The 25,101-nt window shown below is 42.3% G+C and overlaps 1 protein-coding gene across 1 annotated transcript in view; it reads right to left on the bottom strand.

The window, feature by feature from the left end:
* Positions 1-25,101, bottom strand: part of WWC3 (WWC family member 3) — a 189,068-nt gene that overhangs the window by 20,259 nt on the left and 143,708 nt on the right. The window contains exons 9-17 of the mRNA XM_069761595.1: positions 24,172-24,414; positions 19,735-19,824; positions 18,513-19,075; positions 6,630-6,747; positions 6,447-6,521; positions 6,195-6,281; positions 4,075-4,267; positions 3,184-3,348; positions 1,188-1,339 (exon numbers count right to left, since the gene is read on the bottom strand). Coding sequence (XP_069617696.1) covers positions 1,188-1,339; positions 3,184-3,348; positions 4,075-4,267; positions 6,195-6,281; positions 6,447-6,521; positions 6,630-6,747; positions 18,513-19,075; positions 19,735-19,824; positions 24,172-24,414 — 1,686 coding nt within the window. The remainder of the gene's footprint in view (positions 1-1,187; positions 1,340-3,183; positions 3,349-4,074; positions 4,268-6,194; positions 6,282-6,446; positions 6,522-6,629; positions 6,748-18,512; positions 19,076-19,734; positions 19,825-24,171; positions 24,415-25,101) is intronic.

The following is a 25,101-nucleotide window of genomic DNA, read 5'->3' as shown; positions in this document are numbered from 1 at the left end:
CTCTGCTCTCTGGTCATTGTAGGATGAGGTTTCTCATCCACACACAGAACCAGGCAGAGACAACCGAACCCTGGGCTCACAGTCACCAAATCATTGATTTGCGCCAGTAGAGCTGCCTCTGGTCACTGCCCCATGGTAATCTACAATGTGATAACATCCACTTATCTTACAGTCCTGTTCTTGAGGCAGACACAATTTAGTGGCTCCTGTTTCAACAAATATGAAAATGCTGAATTAGTCCAGACTGCTCAGACCTGTACCTCTTCCCACATCTACCGCACTTCATTTTTGGACCTTGATCACCTGCTGCTTATACAGATCTAGCCTTAGGGGAGGTAAATGTTACTCTAATAGTTTTTGGAACCTTAACCATCAGCATGCCTCTCTACTGCTGGGATTTAGGGTTCTGCTGTCACAGCGCTCCATTATAGCATTATGCTTAAAATGAGGTTTGCATAGAGTGCATGCCATCGATAATTTTTCCAAGGAAAGTGAGTGGGCATCCAGAGAATGTGGATAAAACAGGTCAGTGCACTTCACTGCGCATGCGCTGGATGCCTTTGGGGTAATGTACATACTATGTGCACTGTATGCAAACTTAATTGTCTGTACATACAAGGCATATAAAATTGTTTCCGTAGAGCCATAATTCAAAATCAATGGGTGATTTTTATTAGTTGACAATCAGTAAATTTAAACTGAAAATTACTTTTGTCAGTTTCAAGTTATTTTAGTGACTATTGTGGGTTTTTATTATTTAACATAAAGTATCAATAATTCTGTCCATGTACCAAAGCTATAAAGGAGCTCTCAGCGATATGTTGAACATCTGAAATTCCGCAGTATAATATGTGCTTGGGTAACACTGCAAAAATCTAGAGACAGGTTTCCTAGAACTTCATTTGATATTTATAGTGCCAGAAAATGCTGGCAATGGAATAGTAAAACTGATTAACAGGTCCAAATTAATAGGAGAAAGTACAGTATGGATGTTCAAATTAACCGAGAGTAGGACATATTCGATTGTTTTTCCTTGGATTTCTTACTAACTCCTTTTTTTTTTTTCTTTATGGAAGAGCGAGTGCCATTCCTATTTTTGCCTCAGCAGTAAATAAGCTAGAATCAGTTAGAAACCAAAATGTGCAAATGTCTGTTGTTTCATAGCAGCAATAATTGTTCAGACGAACCTCTCTGAGGTTGCCTCCACTTGGTCCTCTTTCTGCTCCATCTCTAGGATCTCTTCCTCTGTATATTCCAGCTTCACCAGCTCCTCTTCCAGTTCACGCTCCACTGCTTCTAATTGAGCTGTTGTCCGAGCCAACAGGACTGACACAGCATCCTAAGGGAGGGGATCAAAAATCACTCAGACATCCAAGAAAATATAACAAAAAAAAATAGGAAAAGTTAAAGGGAATCTGTCACAAGGTTTTTGCTATCCCAAATAAGATCAGCATTATGTAGTGGCAGAGACTGTGATTCCAGCGATGTATCTCTCGCTGGGCTGCTTGCTGTTGTGTTACAATGACAGAAACCTGTCCTAGAATGCTAATAGAAAAAAAGCCGCCTTCATGTATAGGAAGATCTGCTCCCACTGGATATTCTGATCTAATACTGGAGATATCAGAGGAGCCAAGGTAAGAAGAGGCTGCTCACACTGCGGTCTATCCTGTCTATCTGATCTAATACTGGAGATACCAGGGGTGCTGAGGTAAGAAGAGGCTGCTCACACTGCGGTCTATCCTGACTATCTGATCTAATACTGGAGATACCAGGGGTGCTGAGGTAAGAAGAGGCTGCTCACACTGCGGTCTATCCTGACTATCGGATCTAATACTGGAGATACCAGTGGTGCTGAGGTAAGAAGAGGCTGCACACACTGCTGTCTATCCTGTCTATCTGATCTAATACTGGAGATACCAGGGGTACTGAGGTAAGAAGAGGCTGCACACTGCTGTCTAGCCTGTCTATCTGATCTAATACTGGAGATACCAGTGGTGCTGAGGTAAGAAGAGGCTGCTCACATTGCTGTCCACCCTGTCTTACTGATCTAATACTGGAGATACCAGGGGTGCTGAGGTAAGAAGAAGCTGCTCACATTGCTGTCCACCCTGTCTTACTGATCTAATACTGGAGATACCAGGGGTACTGAGGTAAGAAGAGGCTGCACACTGCTGTCTAGCCTGTCTATCTGATCTAATACTGGAGATACCAGGGGTACTGAGGTAAGAAGAGGCTGCACACTGCTGTCTAGCCTGTCTATCTGATCTAATACTGGAGATACCAGTGGTGCTGAGGTAAGAAGAGGCTGCTCACATTGCTGTCCACCCTGTCTTACTGATCTAATACTGGAGATACCAGGAGTGTTGAGGGAAGTAGAGTATGCTCACACTGATGTCCCACCTGTCTTTCTCCTCTAATACTGGAGATACAGGGATGCTGAAGTAAGAAGAGTCTGCTCACACTGCTATCAATCATGTCTTTCTGAACTAGTACTGGAGATACAATGTTATATCAGCTAGTCATGTGGCAGAAATGAAACACAGACTTGTTTCTGAGTGATAAGTGTTGCTGCAAGATGAAATTGTTTAAAGTCGATTGACAGCTTTTCCTCTCAGCAACCCAATACACCTACACATTTGGTTTAGCAAAACGTGCATGTGTTATCAATAGGGAGAGGGAAAAAAAGCCATCCTAGAAATGAAGGGATCAAACATCTTGAATTTCAAGATCTACATTGTGCTCTCCTGTTGTTGTTTAGGTCAGCACCGTTTCCTGATAAAGTATCAGGTGTGAGCAAGAAGCATGCTCATGGCCTTTTTTTGTGTCATAATGGTTTTTAGCAAAATGGTGACAATTTTATAATTAGTACTGTGTAGTTGGGTGCCAACACACTGAGCTGTAAAATACAGAAGTAATGTCTCAGTGAAGTGCTAATCCTGTGCCAACTCTGAATGAGAGAAGTCAATGACAAATGACCAAAATGGCTTAAACAGCTTTTTACAACTGCTACACATGTGTGCTCTTGGTAGAAAACTGAACTACTTACTGACAGGCTTTACTATAGAATACTGTATTGGGTCACTGGTCTGCTGCCCTCTCCAAGCCCAGTGACCAGTGATGAAGTGTTGACTATGTCCCCTGGCTACATCAACCCGTGGCTATACCACTGTCAGGGTTACTCACTGTTTTTAGTGGAATAGCGATTTCAGACATCTGGGTGCAGTCTCCAATGCGAGCGCCGTCACTAACCCTCTGCGGCACAGCACTGCTGTAAATCTGGACAGGATACCAATATATTTGCAGCTCTTTAGTTCCTTCATAGCCAGCCAAACTGATTTGGGCAATTCCCTGTAAAAACACAAAAGTATAGTTAGAATGGTTAGACCCTTAAAGGTTTATTCTGCTAACAAGAAATTATTACATATCAATATATCTTCCAAATTGGGTGGGTCTGACCAATGGCCAGAATGGGTTTTTTGCCTCAATATATCCCAATAAGGTCTGAAGGGGAAAAAAAACACAAACATTTTATTCACATGTGTTATGCACATAGTAAGTGACTTTTTTTTGTTTTTATGCCACATTTGTAACTTTTCCAAAAATTGGGTGGAAGTGAGTGGGCCTCATTAATTTATAATAATTTGCACCAGAAATAGATTATAGCAGACATCTACGCTACCTGACGGCTGGTGTAAATTTCAGTTTTGGCGCACAGGCTGCCAAATATATGTGTCAAATATAATGAGTCCGATGAATTGTCCACATTTCACTGCAGCCCCTTTTATGACTGGTATAAAACGCTGCTTTAAATAAATGATCCCTTTCCTTAAAAGGGATCATGCAAATGAATATACAATGGCGAACAATAGAGCTTATATTTTTTCACACTGAGTCCTTCTACACTGGGATGAGGGTCCATACAGCACTGTAGACCATGTCAGCGATATACAGAAAAGGGAAAACAGGGCCAATAAAGCTCAGGTCATTGAGATCTCAGCTTGAAGATCGACCATGAAGGGATCATTCCTCTGACTGCGATGTCTCAGGCACGCATCTCCCCAGCATTATACCCACCAGCAGCTCCTCCTGTTGTTCAGGGCACACAGAACATATGTAGAGCTGTAAGGAGCTCAACTTTAACACACTGGGTTGCATCGGAATATGAAACATTTCATTAAATGTCAGAGGCATTTGGAAATCCAAAGCTTGGGAGCAGTAAGAGCTTGGTGTGATGGAATCAAGAGACGGCAGATAAACTCGAATATGTCTGCAATAAATAAAAAAAACGCACCATTGTTAGCAAAAGCAGATCCTAAATATCATAAGTTTATACTGGAGCTGAAGGTTAAATAAAAATGCAGTAAAGTGGCCATATTAAGAGGAATTTGTCACCAAGTCTTTGCCACCTAATCTGGGAGTAGCATGATGTAGGGGAAGAGACCTTGATTCCAGTGAAGTGTGACTTACTGGGCTGCTTGCTGTAGTTTTGATAACATCATTGTTTTTATCAGCAGGAGATTATGACTATAGGACTAGTAAACCTGCTGACAGGTAGTATTCCTCAAAACCTGCCCCCACCCCTGATTGGCAACTTATTGCCTATGCACAGAAAGCTGTCAATCAGAGTAGTGGGTGGGGTTATACAGGGCTCAGCATTCAGAGAACTGCAGATAAAACACTGATTTTAATCAAACTACACCAAGCAGTAAAGGAAGGGACACATTCATAGAATTATGATCTCTGGCACCACATCATGCTGATCTCAGTGGGAGAAGCAAAAACCCATTGACTACATTGTGCACATGCACAGTCATCTGATAATAACCGGGACTTAAGAAAGAGGCATGGGTGGTAAAATCTTGCCTCCCCTGCCCCTATCACAGCAAATTTACAAGTATAACTGATATATCAGAAGATAAAGTTAACATATATACTCGAGTATAAGCTGACCCGAGTATAAGCCGACCCCCCTAATTTTGCCACAAAAAACTGGGAAAATGTATTGACTCGAGTATAGGCCTAGGGTGGAAAATGCAGCAGCTACCGGTAAATTTCAAAAATAAAAATAGATACCAATAAAAGTAAAATTGATTGAGACATCAGTAGGTTAAGTGTTTTTGAATATCCATATTGAATCAGGAGCCCCATATAATGCTCCATACACTTCATGATGGACCCCATATAATGCTCCATACAAAATACGCCCCATATAATGCTCCATACAGTTTATGATGGGTCCCATAAGATGCTCCATATTAAAATATGCCCCATGTAATGCTGCATAAAAGGTTAATCATGGCCCCATAAGATGCTCCATAGAATATTATGTCCCATATAATGCTGCACAAAGGTTGATGGCCCCATAAGATGCTCCATAGAATATTATGCCCCATATGCTGCTGCGATTAAAAAAAACTGACATACTCACCTCTCGTCGCTGGGGGAGAGGAGCCGGGGTCCTGAGCAGACAGGAAACACCGGGGCGCTATGGGGGCCAAATGCCGGTGTCACCGCTGGCTTAGGCCGCCGGCACTTGCGATATTCACCCGTCACTGTTCTACTGTCGCGTGCCGCTGTGTCTTACGGGTCTCTGCAGTGACTGTTCAGGCAGAGGGGGCGCACTAACCACGTCATCACGCCCTCTGACCTGAACGTCACAGCCAGAGGACGCGGAAGACACAGTGCAGCGGTGGAACGGAGACAGGTGAATATCGCATGGCAGGCTCACCCTCCCCCGCAATACTCACCCTCCCGGTGCGGTCCCTGCATCTCCGATGCGATGGTCTCTGGTGCCAGCAGCTAGTTCCTGTGTTCAGTGGTCACATGGTACCACTCATTAAAGTAATGAATATGCGCTCCACGCCTATGGGAGTGGAGTCGCATCCATATTCATTACTTTAATGAGCGGTACCACGTGACCACTGAACAGAGGAACAAGCTGCCGATGCCAGCGACCATTACATCGGAGAAGCAGGGAAGTGCAGAGACCGCGCCGGGAGCAGGTGAGTATGATGTGACAGCCGCCGCTCCCCACTCCGACCCCCTGGGACAATGACTCGAGTATAAGCTGAGAGGGGCACTTTTAGCCTAAAAAAATGGGCTGAAAATCTCGGCTTATATTTGAGTATATATGGGAATAAGTTTTCAAAAACAGGGAAATAAACAAAAAATACATACTCTTTAATTATACTTACATTTTACACCCTTGTTTGACAGAGAGTCCATTAAAATGTTTAAGCTTTAAAATATGTACGAAAAGACATTCCCTTCCACAATCATACCTACAATAAAATACAAGGTAAGTGGTGCTGCTTATTACAGCCAAAAGGTAAAAAACTCGTATATCCTCATAGTATAAGAGGCCAATGTAGTAAGGTGACCTCATAAATAAAATAATAGTGATAAGACACAGAAAATCTATATATTGATGGAAAACTTTCACTCACACGACTCCAACTTGCACTTGAGGCTCTTCTCGTTTCTCTGACTGCTTACATCCAGAATCCTGAACATTGTCATTCCTGTATGGAGACCACAATTAAAGGTTGCACCAAATTAGGATTTAGTGATTATTTTTGGGGGCACAAATGTGTATATTAACTACATAAAATTCAAATAAGATATCAAACCTTTTACATAAAGCTTCAAAAACACCGCTGTCACTTGCAAGAGAGTCATCTGATGGTCCAGCAGAGACCCCTTTGGCTTTCTCCAGACTTATTCCACAGTCTTCAGGGATTGCAATTGCTGTAAATGACACAACACAAGTTATATATTGGTTAAATAATTTGTCAGCCAATGTGAAACTTCCATTAAAAAAAAACAAAGCTCATTGTATATGTGTGAATGAACCTTTCTGCTGTGCTCACTTTCTGTGGGTTAGTTAGGCAGCCCGTATACGCTCATGTATCAACTTTTATAGTGTAAACTATTAATGTTAAATTGACCTAATGGGGCTCAACTAAAGAGCTAAAATTACTGGTTTATTAATTATTGCAAGAAAATAAGGGGATTTGAAATAAAGTCTATTCTGTTAGTGACATAAAAATCAACTTCAAGTTTATGTTTTTTTTACAAGGTCTAAAAATATGGTGTAATTTTCAATTTAATCACTAGATGGCAGAAAATCACCAGGAATAGCACAGAGTCATGCATCATGGCGGGTTCCCACCACTGACATCCATGGGATACTGATAAATGTTATTTGTGGGAAAATCCCAATATAATGTACTATACATATATGCTCTTTGAAAATACAGTCTCCTGGGAGTTCAGTCCTTCTCACAAACAGCTGATTTTGGAGATATTTGCGCTCAACATTCCTCCTGCAGGGAAAATGTAGCAGTAAATGGAAGAATTTCACATGAATGCCTATCTGTGTAATGCAGAGAGGAGGGGGATTTCCTCTATGAAATTCATAAGCTCTAAAAAGGCATAAGGGCAGTAGATGTCTTCATGGTATCGGCATCCTTAACTCCTATTGCATTTAAAGGGGTTGTCCACTACTTGGACAACCCATTCTTAATCACTATGTTTTTCCCCAGTAAAATAATAAGACCTACACTCACCTCTGCAGTCCTCGCTCTCCTGGGGCTCACATGGCATAAGATCCCTGCGTCCAATCAGTGCTGGCTTCACTCTCCCCCTTTGGGCGTAACTGATATCTGCAGGAGCTGAGAGATGCGGCTGCTTTCTGACTCCCTTGGAATGTTTCATTTGTCCGAAGGCGGGGAGCGCGAGGCCAGCACTGATTGGCTGCAGGGATCACGACATTGTTGCTGGTGCCGACACCACTGGAATGGTACTAGTACCAGAGAGGAGTATGGGCGTTATTATTTTACAGGGGGTAAATCTAGGGTTTGAGAAGGGGTTCCCTGAGTAGTGGAAAATCCCTTTAATTAGCTTTTAAAAATTATTTCATTCTCATGCGTTCCAGACTACTGCAGTTGATGTTTTCTGCCAATCTCCTGGCTTCTTCTGGCACAGGGTGTCAGGTGACTGCTACAGCCAATTAGCAGCCAGATACTGATAATAATGTGGTTGCTTAAGGGTGAACACCCTCATAGTTGAGGATATGGTTGTGTTCAGATTTAGCCAATCACATTTAAACTCATGTTAAAGGGATAGTCTGGGTTATGCCTAACTGTGGGGAACCAGCTGTTGGTTAGAATGACATCGGCAGTGACACCCCAATGACAGAGCGGAGCGGAAGAGCTGATCTATTAGGGCTCGCACTAATTTGCGAGAAAAAAACAGTCCGTAATCTGGACTGAAAAAAACGGACGAGCGCCATGTGAGTGTCATGCGAATACAATGTGATTTTTCTCACATAGCATCTGTATGACATGCATGTTTTTTCTCTGCAACTATTTCTTTTACAATCATTTACAGGACCATTTACAGTGTTCTATGCCATAGAATGGTAAGGTATCTGCAAAAAACGGATGGAAACAGATGGTCCATATGCCATGCGATTTTTTTCTCGCACCCATTGACTTATATTGGCAAGTCTCGTGCGAGATACGCAGCAATACACAGCATGCTGCGATTTTTTTCTCAGCCCGATATCAGCTGAGAAAAAAAATCGCAGATGAGATGTAACCCATTGAATAACATTGGTCCGAGTGCAATCCAGATTGCAATCGTCCGTTTCTCGCACAAATGAGTTTGAGCCCTTAACGTGAGATCAAAATAGGCAGGAGAGTCCACACCTGAGCTGGGAGAGAGCTCCATAGCGCAGAACAGGCAGGTGGTTACCAACTACTTTCCTGTAAATTCTTAGCCCAATAGGAAGAAAAAACCTAAATCCCAGAAACAGTAACCTCTTTAAATACCAGTCAGCACACAGCTGCCATCATTTACAGTGATTATGATTAATGTCATATAAAGTTTAGCTGTACAAGAAGGATTTTCTTATGTGCATTTTACAGCAAAAGCTTACAACACAGCAAAGGGATCTCAATGTTGAAAGTTATCAGTCAAGAAGAAAAGGTAACAAAAAATTTCCAAGGCATTAGATATGCCATGGAACACTGTGAAGATGGTCATCAAGAAGTGGCTTTAATTTGGCACAACATGAGAAAAATCGATGAGAAAACAGAAAATTAGTCCACGAGGCGACAAAGATGCCTACAGCAACATTAAAGGAGTTACAAGAAGTTCTAGCAATTACTGGTTGTGTACTGTATAAGACAACAATCTCCCGTATTCTTCATATGTCTGTCCTGGGTTGGGTGACATAATGGAAGACTTACTTACCTTCAAAATCCAACCTCTGCTAAGTTTTTCAAAACATACATAAAGTCCGCTAAATGCATTTGGGAAAACATTTTGTGGCCTGATTAGAGCAAGGTTGAACCAAAATTCCAAAAGGTATGTTTGGCACAAAGTCAACAATGCGCGTCACCAAAAAAAAAAAAAAAACACCATGCCCATAGTGTAGCATGGTGAAGAAGTTTGTTTTTTTCAATTCAATTGTACAACTTATGGATGGCATTTTAGGTGGAAAAAAGTACTGAAATAATTCTTTTTGGTATGAATTTTTAATATAACAAAACCTAACATTTTATCATGGGTGTTTAGACTTTTTATATCCACTGTACACACATCATTTTAAAATTTTATTTTTGCATTTTTAAAAGTACAAAAGATCTTTGTTATCCAAACATACTATAAAGTTAAGGGGAACCTGTAAGTAACATTACCCCTATGCAAGCAGAGATAGTGCTGGATAAAGGATAATAACACTGGTCAACACAAAAAAATCAGCAGCAAGGGTGATATGTCTGTTTTATGGAGTTTGATGTTATGATTCCAAAAATATGGTTAGTTTTGCTCTATCACATAAAGTTGCTCTACAGGGATCTGAGCCCTGCTACAGGGAGATAGAAGGGAAGGCAGCAGACAGCCGCCATTGTGAGAGGATTTTCACTGCATTTCTGGGAGGGCAAGTCGCCTCAGAGGGAAGAAAGCAGCTCAGCCACTGAGGTGTAACTGAGTGAGAGTCTCCACAGAGAGAGAACCTGAAAGCAGCCAATATCACAGTGAGAAACTGCATGTCTGCAAATGTTCATCTGTAAGGAATAGGCTGACCCGTTTACCTCACAACTGTATATACCGTATATACTCGAGTATAAGCCGAGATTTTCAGCCCAAATTTTTGGGCTGAAAGTGCCCCTCTCGGCTTATACTCGAGTCACGGTAGCGATGCGGTCGGCGGGTGAGGGGATGAGGGCGCTGAGGCATACTTACCTAGTCCCAGCGATCCTCGCGCTGTCCCTGCCTTCCTCCCCGTCTTCTGTGCTGCAGCTTCTTCCCCTCTTCAGCGGTCACGTGGGACCGCTCATTACAGAAATGAATAGGCGGCTCCACCTCCCATAGGGGTGGAGCCGCCTATTCATTTCTCTAATCAGCGGTGCCGGTGACCGCTGACAGGAAGAGGCTGCAGCACAGAAGACGGGGAGGAAGGCAGGGACAGCGCGAGGATCGCTGGGACTAGGTGAGTATGTTATATTTACCTGTCCACGTTCCAGGCGCCGCTCCATCTTCCCGGCGTCTGCGCTCTGACTGTTCAGGTCAGAGGGCGCGATGACGCATATAGTGTGCGCGGCGCACTCTGCCTGATCAGTCAGAGCGGGGAGACGCCGGAACGAGACGCTGGGAGCTGCAATCAAGAGAGGTGAGTATGTGTTTTTTTTTTTATTGCAGCAGCAGCGGCCATGGCACAGATTTATGTGCAGCATCTATGGGGCACAATGAACGCTGCAGAGCACTATATGGGGCATCTGTGCATCATCTATGGGGCACAATGAACGCTGCAGAGCACTATATGGGGCATCTGTGCAGCATCTATGGGGCAATATGAACGGTGCAGAGCACTATGGGGCATCTGTGCAGCATCTATGGGGCAGAATGAACGCTGCAAAGCACTATATGGGGCATCTGTGCAGCATCTATGGGGCAATATGAACGGTGCAGAGCACTATGGGGCATCTGTGCAGCATCTATGGGGCAGAATGAACGCTGCAGAGCACTATATGGGGCATCTGTGCAGCATCTATGGGGCACAATGAACGCTGCAGAGCACTATATGGGGCATCTGTGCAGCATCTATGGGGCACATTGAACGCTGCAGAGCAATATATGGGGCATCTGTGCAGCATCTATGGGGCACAATGAACGCTGCAGAGCACTATATGGGGCATCTGTGCAGCATCTATGGGGCACAATGAACGCTGCAGAGCACTATATGGGGCATCTGTGCAGCATCTATGGGGCAATAAGAACGGTGCAGAGCACTGTATGGGGCACAGATATTGGGCAAAAATGAACGGTGCAGAGCATATATGGGGCACAGATATGGGGCAATATGAACGGTGCAGAGCACTATATGGCACAGCTATGGGGAAATAATGATCTATTTTTATTTTTGAAATTCACCGGTAAATGCTGCATTTCCACCCTAGGCTTATACTCGAGTCAATAAGTTTTCCCAGTTTTTTGTGGCAAAATTAGGGGGGTCGGCTTATACTCGGGTCGGCTTATACTCGAGTATATACGGTAGTTATCTCCCTGATTACCTCCAGGAACAGTTCTAAATACAAGCTGCCTCTGTCATCTTTGGGGAAATATCTACATAGAGTCCATTGGCTCATCGCATTTTTTTTTAGTTTGTCACCACCATTGAACTGAACTTACTCTACTGTTTAATCTGATTTAAATGCCCCGATAGTGTATCAATCATCCGAAAAGATTCTGCTATGTGTGTGGTTCTTTTACACCAAAAAGCCAAGTACGTTCAATCACTCATGATATTAAAAAGATGTACCAGATGCACTTTAAGTGTCCACTTGGTGATCAAGACAAAAGCTGCGCCCCTCATGTGATATGCTCAAGTTTTTAAAATCTTCGTGACTGGTTGAATATAAGGTAAGTGGCTATGCCATTTTCTGTTCCATGATTTGGAGAGAACCCAAAAACCAGTGATGACTGCTACTTTTGTTTTGTCAAACTGAAGGGCTTTTCTACAAAGAACAAACATGAGATTAATTACCCTGAACTTGAATCTGCAATTAGGCCAGTTCCACATGATGGTACCTTGCCAGTTCCTGTACCACCATTGTTTGGATTCGATGAAAAGGGAGAAAAATATGAAGACAATGGAGCTGAAGCTATTGGTGAAGAGGAGACCTCAAGTCAAGATGAGTATGTGCCTGATGGAGCAGCCGAGCAGACACTTTACTCAACATGAATTAAATGATCTCATCAAAGACCTTTCATTGTCAAAAGATAAAGCTGAACTTCTTGCATTTAGATTGAAACAGAAGAATCTTCTTCATGATGATGTCAAAGTGTGTTATTATCGAAACAGAAGTAACACTTTAACACAATTTTTCATAGTTATGGACCAAAGGTGTACTGCAACAATGTGAATGGCATCTCTGAAGAACTGAATTAAGAGTATTTTGTTGCAGATTGGTGATTGCTTATTGACTCATCCCAGAGAAGTTTGAAAGCAGTGTTGCTTCACAATGGAAATATGAAACCATCAATCCCTATTGCTCACTCATGTCATCTAAGGGAAAGTTATGAAAATCTGTCAGTTGTTTTGGATGCTACACAATATAAGCATTATCAATTGAATATCTGTGGAGATTTGAAAGTGATTGGTCTGCTAATGAGAATGCAAGGAGGTTTCACAAAATATTGTTGCTTCTGGCATTTATGGGACAGTAGAAATACAGTAGAGCATTATGTTCATCGCAATTGTGGACAAATATCTATGCTCCAGCTAGAGACAATGTTCAGCATATTTCTTTAGTTGCTCCAGCAAAAATATTTCTCACACCACTACATATAATGTTGGGATTGATTAAAAAGTTTGTGAAAGCCATGGCAAAGACAAATTCACAAGGGTTCCAGTACATTTCACAGACATTCTCCAGCATTTCACCAGCAAAACTGAAAGGGAACCTGTCACCCCCAAAATCAAAGATGAGCTAAGCCCACCGGCATCAGGGGCTCATCTACAGCATTCTGTAATGCTGTAGATAAGCCCCCGATGTATCCTGAAAGATGAGAAAAAGAGGTTAGATTATACTCACTCAGGGGCAGTCCCGCTGCTGTCCGGTCCGAAGGGCATCGCGGTACGGTCTGAGGTCTCCCATCTTCTTACGATGACGTCCTCTTCTTGTCTTCACGCTGCGGCTCTGGTGCAGGCGTACTTTGTCTGCCCTGTTGAGGGCAGAGCAAAGTACTGCAGTGTGCAGGTGCCGGGAAAGGTCAGAGAGGCTGGGCACCTGTGCACTGCAGTACTTTGCTCTGCCGTCAACAGGACAAAGTACGCCTGCACCAGAGCCGCAGCGTGAAGACAAGAAGAGGACATCATCGTAAGAAGATTGGAGGCCCCCGGACCGCAGCGGGACCGCCCTTGGGTGAGTATAATCTTGCTCGGTCAGACAAAGTACGCCTGCCCCGAAGCCGCAGAGTGAAGACAAGAACAGGACGTCATCCTATGAAGATGGGAGGCCCCAGACCGGACCGCAGTGGGACCGCCCCTGGGTGAGTATAATCTAACCTCTTTTTTTCATCTTTCAGGATACATCGGGGCTTATCTACAACATTACAGAATGCTGTAGATAAGCCCCTGATGCTCGTGGGCTTAGCTCATCTTCGATTTTGGGGGTGACAGGTTCCCTTGAAGGAAGGGGTATTTGTTGGTCCTCAGATCAGAGAGCTTTTGAGAGATGATGTGCTTGAAGGAACTCTAAATGATAAGGAATTGAGATCTTGGAAAAGCTTCAAGTGGATCAGTGAAAACGTCTTAGGAAAAAAAAATCTCCAGAATATGTTGAAGGTGTTGAGGAACTGCTAAATGCATAACAGTGTCTTGGATGTCGCATGTCTCTGAAAATGATCTTTCTGCATTCACATTTAGGTTTCTTCCATCAAAATCTTGGGGATGTAAGCAATGAACAAGGCGAGCGGTTTCACCAGGACATTAAAATAATGGAACATCGCTACCAGGGTTTTTGGAATCACTCAATGATGGCAGATTACTGTTGGATGTTATATAGGGACAACCCTGAATAATCGTATCAACGACAGTCTAATGTCAAGCACTTTTAATTTCTGCTCATATTTTGGTTTCTATTTTGCATGTGAAATTATTTTGGTTCAATAAAAACTGTTTTGTAAGGTGAAGCATTTTTTTCTGATATGTAGCTTACTGTTTTCTTAATGTTGCCTGTATATTTCCTATACGTTATAATAATGATGCTGCTCCATGGAAACTATACGTGCTACAGAAAAACTATATACATTTTTTAAATCAGGACAAAAAGATGATACAGAAAAGTACAAAGTTACCTGCGATGATTACAAAAAATATATTTTTTTGTAAACCTATGTAATCATTGGGAAAATAACTACCGTATTTTTCGAATTATAAGACGCACTTTCCCCAAAAAAAATTGTGATGAAAATGGGGTGTGCGTTGAATGCAGGCTTACCGGCAGTGGTGTGGCGGCGGCAGAGGTGCGGTGATGATGAGGTGCGGTGAGTGGTATGGCGTGAGCAGGGTCCCTTCCACAGGTGAGGTGACGCCGCGGCCCGGTATCCAAGGTGAGCAGCAGAGCCGGGTTAATCACCGGTTTCTCGGTGGTGGCGGCCATCTTCCTGAGGTCGCGCGTGCACAGATTGAGTCTCTACTTCCCGGGGCTTCAGGAAAATGGGCGTGGGAGGCTGCGCATGCTCAGATTGAGATCGTGGTGGCCATGTTCCTGAAGCAGAGTTCGCAGATTGAGATCTCGGCTTCAGGAAAATGGCCGCCGCGATCTCCATCTGCGTACGAGTGGCCTCCCGCGCCCATTTTCCTGAAACCCCGGGAAGCAGAGCACTCAATCTGCGCACGCGCAGCCTCAGGAAGATGGCCACCACCACTGAAAAACCGGTGATTAACCTGGCTCTGCTGCTCGCCTTGGATACCGGGCCCTCACCCGAGGAGGTGACCACACCTCTGCCGCCACCACAGCACTGCCGCAACCCCCCCATGGACATCAGACCGTGACGTTGCCCACCTAAGCAGGAAGGGACCCTGCTCAGGTGCCCGCCGTACCGACCACCACGCCTCAGCATCACAGCACCTCTGCCGACACCATGCCCCCTGTGCCTCTGCTCTGCCACCGCCAGCCCTCAGGCAAGATACCTTAAATTCGGACAATAAGACGGACCCCCATCTTTTAAAAAATATTTTTTTCTGCAATTTTCACCCCAAATTTTGGGTGCGTCTTATGGTCCAGTGCGTCTTATAGTCCAAAAAATACGGTATTACATCATCGCCTTATGTACTGTTGCGCCAAAATTTGCTTTCTAGTTGCACACTGCAGGAAGTTATTACTCTGAAACTCTGCACCACCTCTATTACCCATTTCCTATGCCATGAGAGTATGTACAAGCTTCTCCTGACCATAGAAAGTTTGTTATACTGTATATTTTACCTCGCCCTACCCAGGGGGCTGCTTTGTACATTTATATCCTGTTTGGCAACAAGGATACAGGAGCATATGAAGTCACAGTATTACTGAAATATATTATATTATCCTGACCTTACCATACCTTTATCACCTCTTTTCTTGTGTCCCTGTTCTTGGCATCTCTGCTTATTAAAAATTCTCTTCTTATTTCTAAATATTTTAATATGATTTTAAGTATGATTAAATAACATTACGGTATTTTATACAATGGATTTCTTCTCTATTCGATCCTTTATCATTATGGTTTGAAATTGTTTTGTTCATTATTGGTCTATCGTAGCAAATGAAGGACATAATTACTGTAGGATGACAATTGGGTGAGATCATTACTGCATAGGGGGAATTGGGGAGCATTATTGTTATATGGGGCCAATTGGTGGACAGTTCTGTTCTCCTCTTTGAGTTCTCCATGATTAGTGTGGCACACACAGACACGCAATGAAATACAGTAGTTGAGTCAACTTTTCCCCTTTTTATCTGGTTTCAGGTGTGATTTTCATATTGCCCACACCTGTTACTTGCCACAGGTGAGTTTGTATGAGCATTAGTTGCTTGGAACAAAGCTGTTTATCCACAATTTTAGAAAGGTGACGACAGTTTTGTTGAGCCCCTTTGGGAGTTTTTGTGTGAAATTATGTCCAACTCTATACTTCCGCAGTGTTCAATCCGCAGCGGCCAGAAGTTACAGCATAGTGGATGGGATTTCAAGAAATGCGTGCACAGATGTCTCTGCGGAGACAAACATGCTGCGCGTCTTTCCAGACCGCAGCATGTCTATTCGTCTTGCGGAGATGATAAACATCACCCGTACAATGTATTGGGTGCGGTGAATCCACACGGTTCAATGAACACATGCGGAATCACCTGCGTCCAAAGTGCTGCCGATTACTGACGGTAGGGATGTAGCCTTTCAAGAGTGCCAACATGTTCACCCTAACTGTACATGTATTAATATTGCTTGGGGTCATAGAAGGAGGCATTTCTAATGTTAGGGGTTCACAAAGGGAGACATCACTACTGTAGTACATTTTATCTCTTCACATATTGTTGCATGGAACAAAAGGGAGGCATTGGTATTGTGCAGGGCATCGGGGCAGTGATATCACACTTTTCTTTTTCATCTGGCACAGTGTACAAGTGGGAGTACAAGTGTGTAGTAAGAAAAATTATAAAATTAATCAACACAGGATTCCAAAATCCTAAAAATGACATGGAAAGGAATTGACTAAGACTAACATTTCATAAGCCAAATTAATTAAAAATGTGGCTCATGTTGAGCTGTTTGTGCACTCAAAACAAAATTATATGGCAGCAATGAGCTGGGAATGACTTCTGCTATAATTTATGGCGTAAAAAGTATTGTAAGGGTATGTGCACACGTTCAGGATTTCTTGCAGAAATTTCCTGACAAAAACCGCACATTTCTGCCAGAAATCCGCATGCGTTTTTTTCGCGGTTTTTCCCAATGCATTAAATAGCGGGAAAAACGCAGAAAATCCGCAAAATTAATGAACATGCTGCTTTTTTTACCGCGATGCATTTTTTTTCCGGAAAAAAACGCATCATGTGCACAAAAATTGCAGAATGCATTCTAAATGATAGGATGCATATGTATGCGTTTTTATGCGTTTTTATCGCGGAAAAAACGCGAAAAATCCTGAACGTGTGCACATACCCTAAATCTGTCAGATAACAGGAGGGGCCGGGCCAAGTCCAAGCACTTTTTAGAAAATTGGTCAGTGCTGCATAAAATCTAGAAAAAGCTCCAAATTTTGCACAAAATAGGGGTGCACCAAAGTATGTGCCCTTTTCTCCGACAGAAAATTGCCGTAAATAACTAAATAAATCGTGGAGATAAAAGGTGAATATTCATTTAAATAACTACTGTAGCTCAAATTACGCAGGATCACAGGATGAGGCTTCCTTCCAATGGTTTTACACATTTCTACAAAAAAAGTCACTTGTAAAGGAATCTGTGAGTAAAATGGCAGGAAAAAAGCCATCCCCAGAGCACTGCTTGATTTAAAAAAAATACTGAACTTAAAATATGCCACAAACTTGACTTATATTTAATTATAGATCTTAAAGCAACACCTACATTAAAAAAAAACATCAGGTCTGTTTGTGAATCCAGTCTTAAGGTGGTTCATTTTTTTTTAGCCACAACTAAACTGCAGCCTACATGAAGGATAACTACTAACATTATAAATGTTCCCATTATTGCATTGATTGCTGCAGTAACTGCAATAAGAAACTGCAAACCAACACAGAGCCTGCAAAAAAAAAAAGAGGTTTCCACTTTTTCAGGTTCTCCTTCCAATCTTCTTAGGGCAGAATTCCTCACAGATTGCACAGCTAGCAACACAAATTTTAATGTTTTTTTTTTTTTTTTTTTTGAGAATTCTTGCTCTCACCAATTTGCCACAAAATGGCTGCTGATGGATGAGCATGTGACCAGATGTGCCCATCCACTTCCTCCAATTGAACAACAACCTTCCCATGTGCAACGTGTCACAATTGGAGGAGGCTGATGGACAGGTCTGGTTACATGCTCCTCCATCCATCAGTAGCCATTTTATGCCTGTCTGTAATATTTCTATATTAGTAAGCGCCACAAAATCATGTTCTCAACACAATTATTTCAAAACGACAAAATGTACAAACCCTATAAATAGTTTACAAATATACAGTATATATAAGAGAATGTGTCTGTAAAAATCTGCCATTTGCAGGCATCACAGCATAAAACGTCACCTATTACAAAGCCCTGCCGGTGTGGGAGTGTGAGAAGAACAAGAAGGGAATGTATTAGAAGGAAATATTGTCCAGAGTAACCTGAGATCACGCGTTATAATAGGAGAAATAACGGTTATGACAGTATAATTTTGTATGGGCAAGATGGATCTTACGACAGCGCATCCGATTGATAATTGTAGTCAGTGACATCAATAAACATTGTTACATGGCAAAAACACGTACCTGTCCTCATTTGTAGACTTGAAAACTGTGCTCCCCTTTCTTTGAGACCTCTTTCTGAATGACAAGCTAGCAAGTGGGAAGAAGTCACTTGAGTCTCTTCATCTGTTAGGGAGGGACCATGCCCACTTATGATTTCCAAAGCCCCCAATATTTCCTCCAAACCCTCTGACATTTGAGCCAGTGGGGAGTCTCGAGATGCAGAGAGAAAGGGAGTGTCCAAAGGGGAGCTCGGAGGTGACAACGAAGACAATGATGAACGTGATGACAGGGATGCTAATGACTGAGGGGTATCCATTGACATCTTGTGTTTGTTGAGATTGCAGAGTCCGGCTGTTTCAGAGTATTGACTGTCTCTGCAGACAGCATCTAATGGAATCATATCAAAGCGCATATGCTGAGACAACTCAGAGTGAGATTCAGGCTTCTCGTAATGTGGAAGGCCGTAAATATCGGTAAAGCTTATGGAGCTCAGTGAACCTCGACTTGATGCTAGAGATCCTCGACTTGAGGCCAAAGAACCACGACTGCTGCCAGAAGACATGGTAAGGTTGCTGGCGGACAGGCTGTAACGTCAAACAGACAATAAAAATACCCATAAAGTACAATATACAGAATGCTGTGCAGAGTTAAAGCAGGTAGAAATCTAGACAAGACAAATCCGAGGAGCATTCAGATTACATTTACAGATGTGTCCAAATAAATTACAAGCCTACAGTCAGACAAACAAATGCACAAAACTACCTCACCAGAGTATTGCAGAAGAAACAAATAGGTAGGGCCTCATTCATATTACAATTTGGTTTAAGCAATGATGCATTAAGCGGATGCCCTACAGATGCATCAGTCATTCATAGGCAATAACTACAATCATATATTGGATATGTCATGAAATGTTGCAATGATCCAACTAATGGATCCCATATTAGTACGATATTAGTCTATGGGTAACAAATGCTACTTTAGGATCCGTCATAGCCTCGGTTGTGGCATCATTGGCTGCTTTTGAGAAGTAGTTCTAGAATATGCATATTAAACTGCTTCTTTAAAAAAAAAAAAAAATCACACTGCTAGCATGCATAGGTACCATGATCAGCATATATCTGTACAGTACTTGTAATCGGCACAGTAGCACAGCAAGCTCAACTATTTGCTGTGCAAAAATGAAAAAAGTAGCAATGTGTGATATCAGGAGTCTGGTAATTTACAGTAGGTTGGTCGGTACCTTTTAATTTGAGTATGAAGGTAAGAAGTCAGACGAGTAGCTTCTTCAAGATGCTTTAAGAGGCAGTTTCTTTTCTCTTGCAACAGTAACCTTCAAGAATAAGATGAAGTGTTATAATTCAAGTTAAGGAGTAACTAGACATTGGAAAAAAGGATCATATTTTATCATCCATAGGGCTTGTTTTCACTTGCGAGAAACACGTCCGTGTCTCGCATGTGGAAACGAAGCTCTGGTGCCGGCACTGTGGAGCGGAGCGTGCGGCCGCATAGCAACACATGGAGCCGCACGCTCCGCTCCACAGTGCCGGCACCAGAGCTTCGTTTCCACATGCGAGACACGGACGTGTTTCTCGCATGTGGAAACAAGCCCTTATAATTACTTATAGAAGTCGGTGCTTTCTATTAAAGCCGTACGCAACTCTATGCACGAGATCAAGCAGGAGCTGTTATCTCCTGTCTCCTGAGCTGTGCACTTCTCAGGGGTCTTTTGAGCAATTGTTGGGGGTTTCATGTACTGATTGAGGTTCTAGCGATGCATTAATGTACTAATGGTGGATCTGGTGAGGTATTCATGTGATGATGTAATATTTATTTACTGTTGGTGGTTCTCGTGATGTATTCATGTACTGATTGCGGTTGTGGTCCTGTATTCATGTACGGATGGTGGTTCTAGTGACCTATTTATTTACTGATTATAGTTCTGGTGCTATATTTATATTCTATCGATGCTTATCGTGTTCTATTTATGTACTGATTATGATTTTGGTTTGATGTTCATGTACTGATGACGGTTCTGGTGAGGACTACAGCACCAGAACCATCATACCTACATGAACATATCATGAAAGCCATCAATAGTATATGAAAACAAAACCAGAACAACTAGGAATTTTACACAAGAACCACTATCAATACATGATCTACAGCCCAAAACTACCACCAGTTTTGTTGCAATTTGTATTTGTCGCATGACAACGTAAAAACCATCATAAGTATCTCTTTATCAATAAAGGGGTCTGTTTAGTTTCCAATATGGTATCCCCCAAATGCTGGACACCTTAATTGAAACCAATTGGCCATCATTATAGTTAATCTATATTAGTTTCCATGACCCTCCTTGAGCTTGACATATAAATATAGGATGTTAGGGATGAATGTCACTATTTGTCCGTGATATTGTGTAAATGATTCACAAACAATGATTCTATATCTAACTTTGAAAACGCACTCTCTGTTGAGTCTTAGCCTGAAGTATGTCAGTTTTTTTTACTTTTCATGGTATTATCTGGTGAAAAAGGTAACAATCCTAGTGGAAGTGGTCGTCAGAGCTTGCTACCTGACCCATTGGGAGGGGGGTGCATTAGGGCTCCTTCTACTTTAGTCTCCGACCAATCCGCGAATGATGGTTCATCTCGTAGGGGGGGGGGGGAGGGGAGGAGTGGGGAGGCGCCATCGGCTTCATCTGTTTAGGGCACTAAAATACCTTGTCCTGGCCTTGAAATGAACTATATTGGTAAGATAATGTATTGTATGCTATGGAGATTATTTGATAATGGCAATGCATATTCTAGAGATAGGCCTTTCATACATTTGCACATTATTGCTATGAATGATATGTAAAGCATTATCTGTTTTATACAGTGTTTCAGCGGTTTGCTAAATTATGTGTAGCATCCAAACATATACCCCCGGGAATGGATAGATGATGCACTTCTTTCTGTGCATGGTGAGAAGGAATTGATGACTGACCCCCTAGCTACCCAGAGAGGCACAAGAGAGGTCAGCCTAGCAACAAACTGTTTTGGATCTTCCTCGTAGAATACACGATATGTTATGGGATTCGTGTTGTGCTGCCAATCCTGCAGTTTCACATAACAAATGTCCAGAAAACAATTTGTTCTCCTAAACCAACAGTTTAACACTCTTCTGCGGAAGATAAATCACCTACTTATTTCAAGCCAGTGTTAGTCAGCCTGAAAATGTCAAATTAAAGTTTGTGCTGAAGACAAATACTCAGAAATTGAAGTCTATATATGGTGCAGCACAACTCACGTGCATTCATTAATCTGTACGATACTAGAGAAAAGTATGACAACATAATTTGGGGCATTTTTCAGTCCGTTCCTAATTTTCTCATAAGGTAAGTTGAAGCAGAGACGTGTAGCAACTGAACTTCCTGATGTCAGAGATTCTGATAATTTAGTTTTCAGAAGAAAGTTTAATCTTTATACAGTCATGGCCAAAATTTTTGAGAATGACACCAAAATTATATTTTCACATGATCTGCTGCTCTCTGGTTTTTATTAGTGTTTGTCTGATGTTTATATCACATACAGAAATATAATTGCAATCATATTATGAGTACCAATAGGTTATATTGACAGTTAGAATGAGTTAGTGCAGCAAGTCAATATTTGCAGTGTTGACCCTTCTTCAAGACCTCTGCAATTCTCCCTGGCATGCTCTCAATCAACTTCTGGACCAAATCCTGACTGATAGCAGTCCATTCTTGCATAATCAATGCTTGCATTTTGCCAGAATTTGTTGGTTTTTGTTTGTCCACCCGTCTCTTGATGATTGACCACAAGTTCTCAATGGGATTAAGATCTGGGGAGTTTCCAGGCCATGGACCCAAAATCTCTATGTTTTGTTCCATGAGCCATTTAGTTATCACCTTTGCTTTATGGCAAGGTGTTCCATCATGCTGGAAAAGGCATTGTTGGGCGCCAAACTGCTCTTGGACGGTTGGGAGAAGTTGCTCTTGGAGGACATTCTGGTACCATTCTTTATTCATGACTGTGTTTTTAGGCAAGACTGTGAGTGAGCCGATTCCCTTGGCTGAGAAGCAACCCCACACATGAATGGTTTCAGGATGCTTTACAGTTGGCATGAGACAAGACTGGTGGTAGCGCTCACCTCTTCTTCTCCGAATAAGCTGTTTTCCAGATGTCCCAAACAATCGAAAAGGGGATTCATCAGAGAAAATGACTTTGCCCCAGTCCTCAGCAGTCCACTCCCTGTACCTTTTGCAGAATATCAGTCGGTCCCTGATGTTTTTTCTGGAGAGAAGTGGCTTCTTTGCTGTCCTCCTTGAAACCAGGCCTTGCTCAAAGAGTCTCCACCTCACAGTGCGTGCAGAAGCACTCACACCAGCCTTCTGCCATTCCTGAGCAAGCTCGGCACTGCTGGTAGTCCGATCCCACAGCTGAAACAGTTTTAAGATACGTCCTGGCGCTTGCTGGTCTTTCTTGGGTGCCCTGGAGCCTTTTTGACAACAATGGAAGCTCTCTCCTTGAAGTTCTTGATGATGCGATAGATTGTTGACTGAGGTGCAATCTTTGTAGCTGCGATACTCTTCCCTGTTAGGCCATTTTTGTGCAGTGCAATGATGGCTGCACCTGTTTCTTTAGAGATAACCATGGTTAACTGAAGAGAAACAATGATACCAAGCACCAGCCTCCTTTTAAAGTGTCCATTGATGTCATTCTTACTTAATCATGACTGATTGATCGCCAGCCCTGTCCTCATCAACAACCACACCTGTGTTAATGGATCAGTCACTAAAACGATGTTAGCTGCTCCTTTTAAGGCAGGAATGCAATGATGTTGAAATGTGTTTTGGGGGTTAAAGTTCATTTTCTGGGCAAATATTGACTTTGCAAGTAAAGTAATTGCTGTTAAGCTGATCACTCTGACATTCAGGATTATATGCAAATTGCCATTAGAAAAAATAAAGCAGTAGACTTTGGATTTGTCTCATTCTCAAAATTTTTGTCCATGACTGTACATCATTGCACAATCTGTTCCAATTATCTTTATGGGCAGCTTTTATAAAGAGTTTTTCTTTATTATGGTGCATAACGGATTCAATGAATCCAAGTAATTGTAGACAGCTACTATTGACTAGTTATAGGGTTTGTCTGGTTTCCCGTCATTTTGGTCTCAAGAATATGGCTGTACACTGTGCCTTTCTTTATTCCGATCCGTTTTCACTTACCCATTGTAATCTATGGAGCTGTTCACATTTCCGTGCTTTTTTTCATACCATGTGTCTGTAGACATATCTTTTATCTTTTGATCAGAATCACGGATCATAATTACACACACAAGTCTATAGGTCCATGACAATCATGGACAGCAAACAGATGGCCTCAGTGTACAATCGGTGTGCTGTTTGTGATTTATATTGTAATGGATAGGAGAGACTTTGCAGTTTTGTTATTCTTTCATATAAGATAATCACTGGTGAAAAGTGATGTTAAAATCTTACACATGGAGCAAACACTGATGAAAATTGGACACAAAACATTGATTAAATGAAGGCCGCTTTTTTGCATACCCCAACAAAAATCGCTGGCATCTGTATGAAATCTTTACTTCTATGTTTGTAATACAGCTATGATATAAAACCTCACATCTGTTGAGCACCACTACCGACCTTTCAGTAACTCCTTGGGCAGTAGTGGAGCAGGCCCTCTGGATCTCCTCGGCCAATCGTCTTTTCTCCTGTTCTAATCTTGCCACTTCTTCAGGAGTTCGCCTCTGCTGGCTGATGAGCTGTAGGTCTTGAAGCAGAGCTTCCTTCTCCTTGATGAGCTGGAGACGGTCCCTGTCCGCTTCAGCCATTCCTGGCCAGGTTTCATTATCCAACAGAGCCAATTGGTGTTGTATGCTGGAAACTCTGATGAACAAATACACAAGTCATTGGCAATACACTGTAAAATGACCATGAACATTCTTCTAGAAATAACATAGTAACATAGTTATTAAGGTTGAAGGAAGACTTTAAGTCCATCTAGTTCAACCCATAGCCTAACCTAACATGCCCTAACATGTTGATCCAGAGGAAGGCAAAAAAAAACAATGTGGTAAATAATAATCTTTATTTTTTATATAGCGCTAACATATTCCGCAGCGCTTTACAATTTGCACACATTATCATCGCTGTCCCCGATGGGGCTCACAATCTAGAATCCCTATCATACAGTATGTCTTTGGAATGTGGGAGGAAACCGGAGTGCCCGGAGGAAACCCACGCAAACACAGAGAGAACATACAAACTCTTTGCAGATGTTGTCCTGGGTGGGATTAGAACCCAGGACCCCAGCGCTGCAAGGCTGCTGTGCTAACCACTGCGCCACCGTGCTGCCCTAAAGAGAAAGCTCCACACTGGGGAAAAAAATTCCTTCCCGACTCCACATACGGCAATCAGACTAGTTCACTGGATCAACGCCCTATCAAGGAATCTAATATATATAACATGTAACATTATACATTTCAAGAAAGGCATCCAGTTCCCTCTTAAATTTAAGTAATGAATCACTCATTACAACATCATACGGCAGAGAGTTCCATAGTCTCACTGCTC

This window comes from Ranitomeya imitator, chromosome 3 (assembly GCF_032444005.1).
Source record: "Ranitomeya imitator isolate aRanImi1 chromosome 3, aRanImi1.pri, whole genome shotgun sequence".
NCBI classification, from domain to species: domain Eukaryota; kingdom Metazoa; phylum Chordata; class Amphibia; order Anura; family Dendrobatidae; genus Ranitomeya; species Ranitomeya imitator.
The sequence above is the reverse complement of the archived record's forward strand: the minus strand, read 5'-3'. Positions and strand labels throughout refer to the sequence as shown.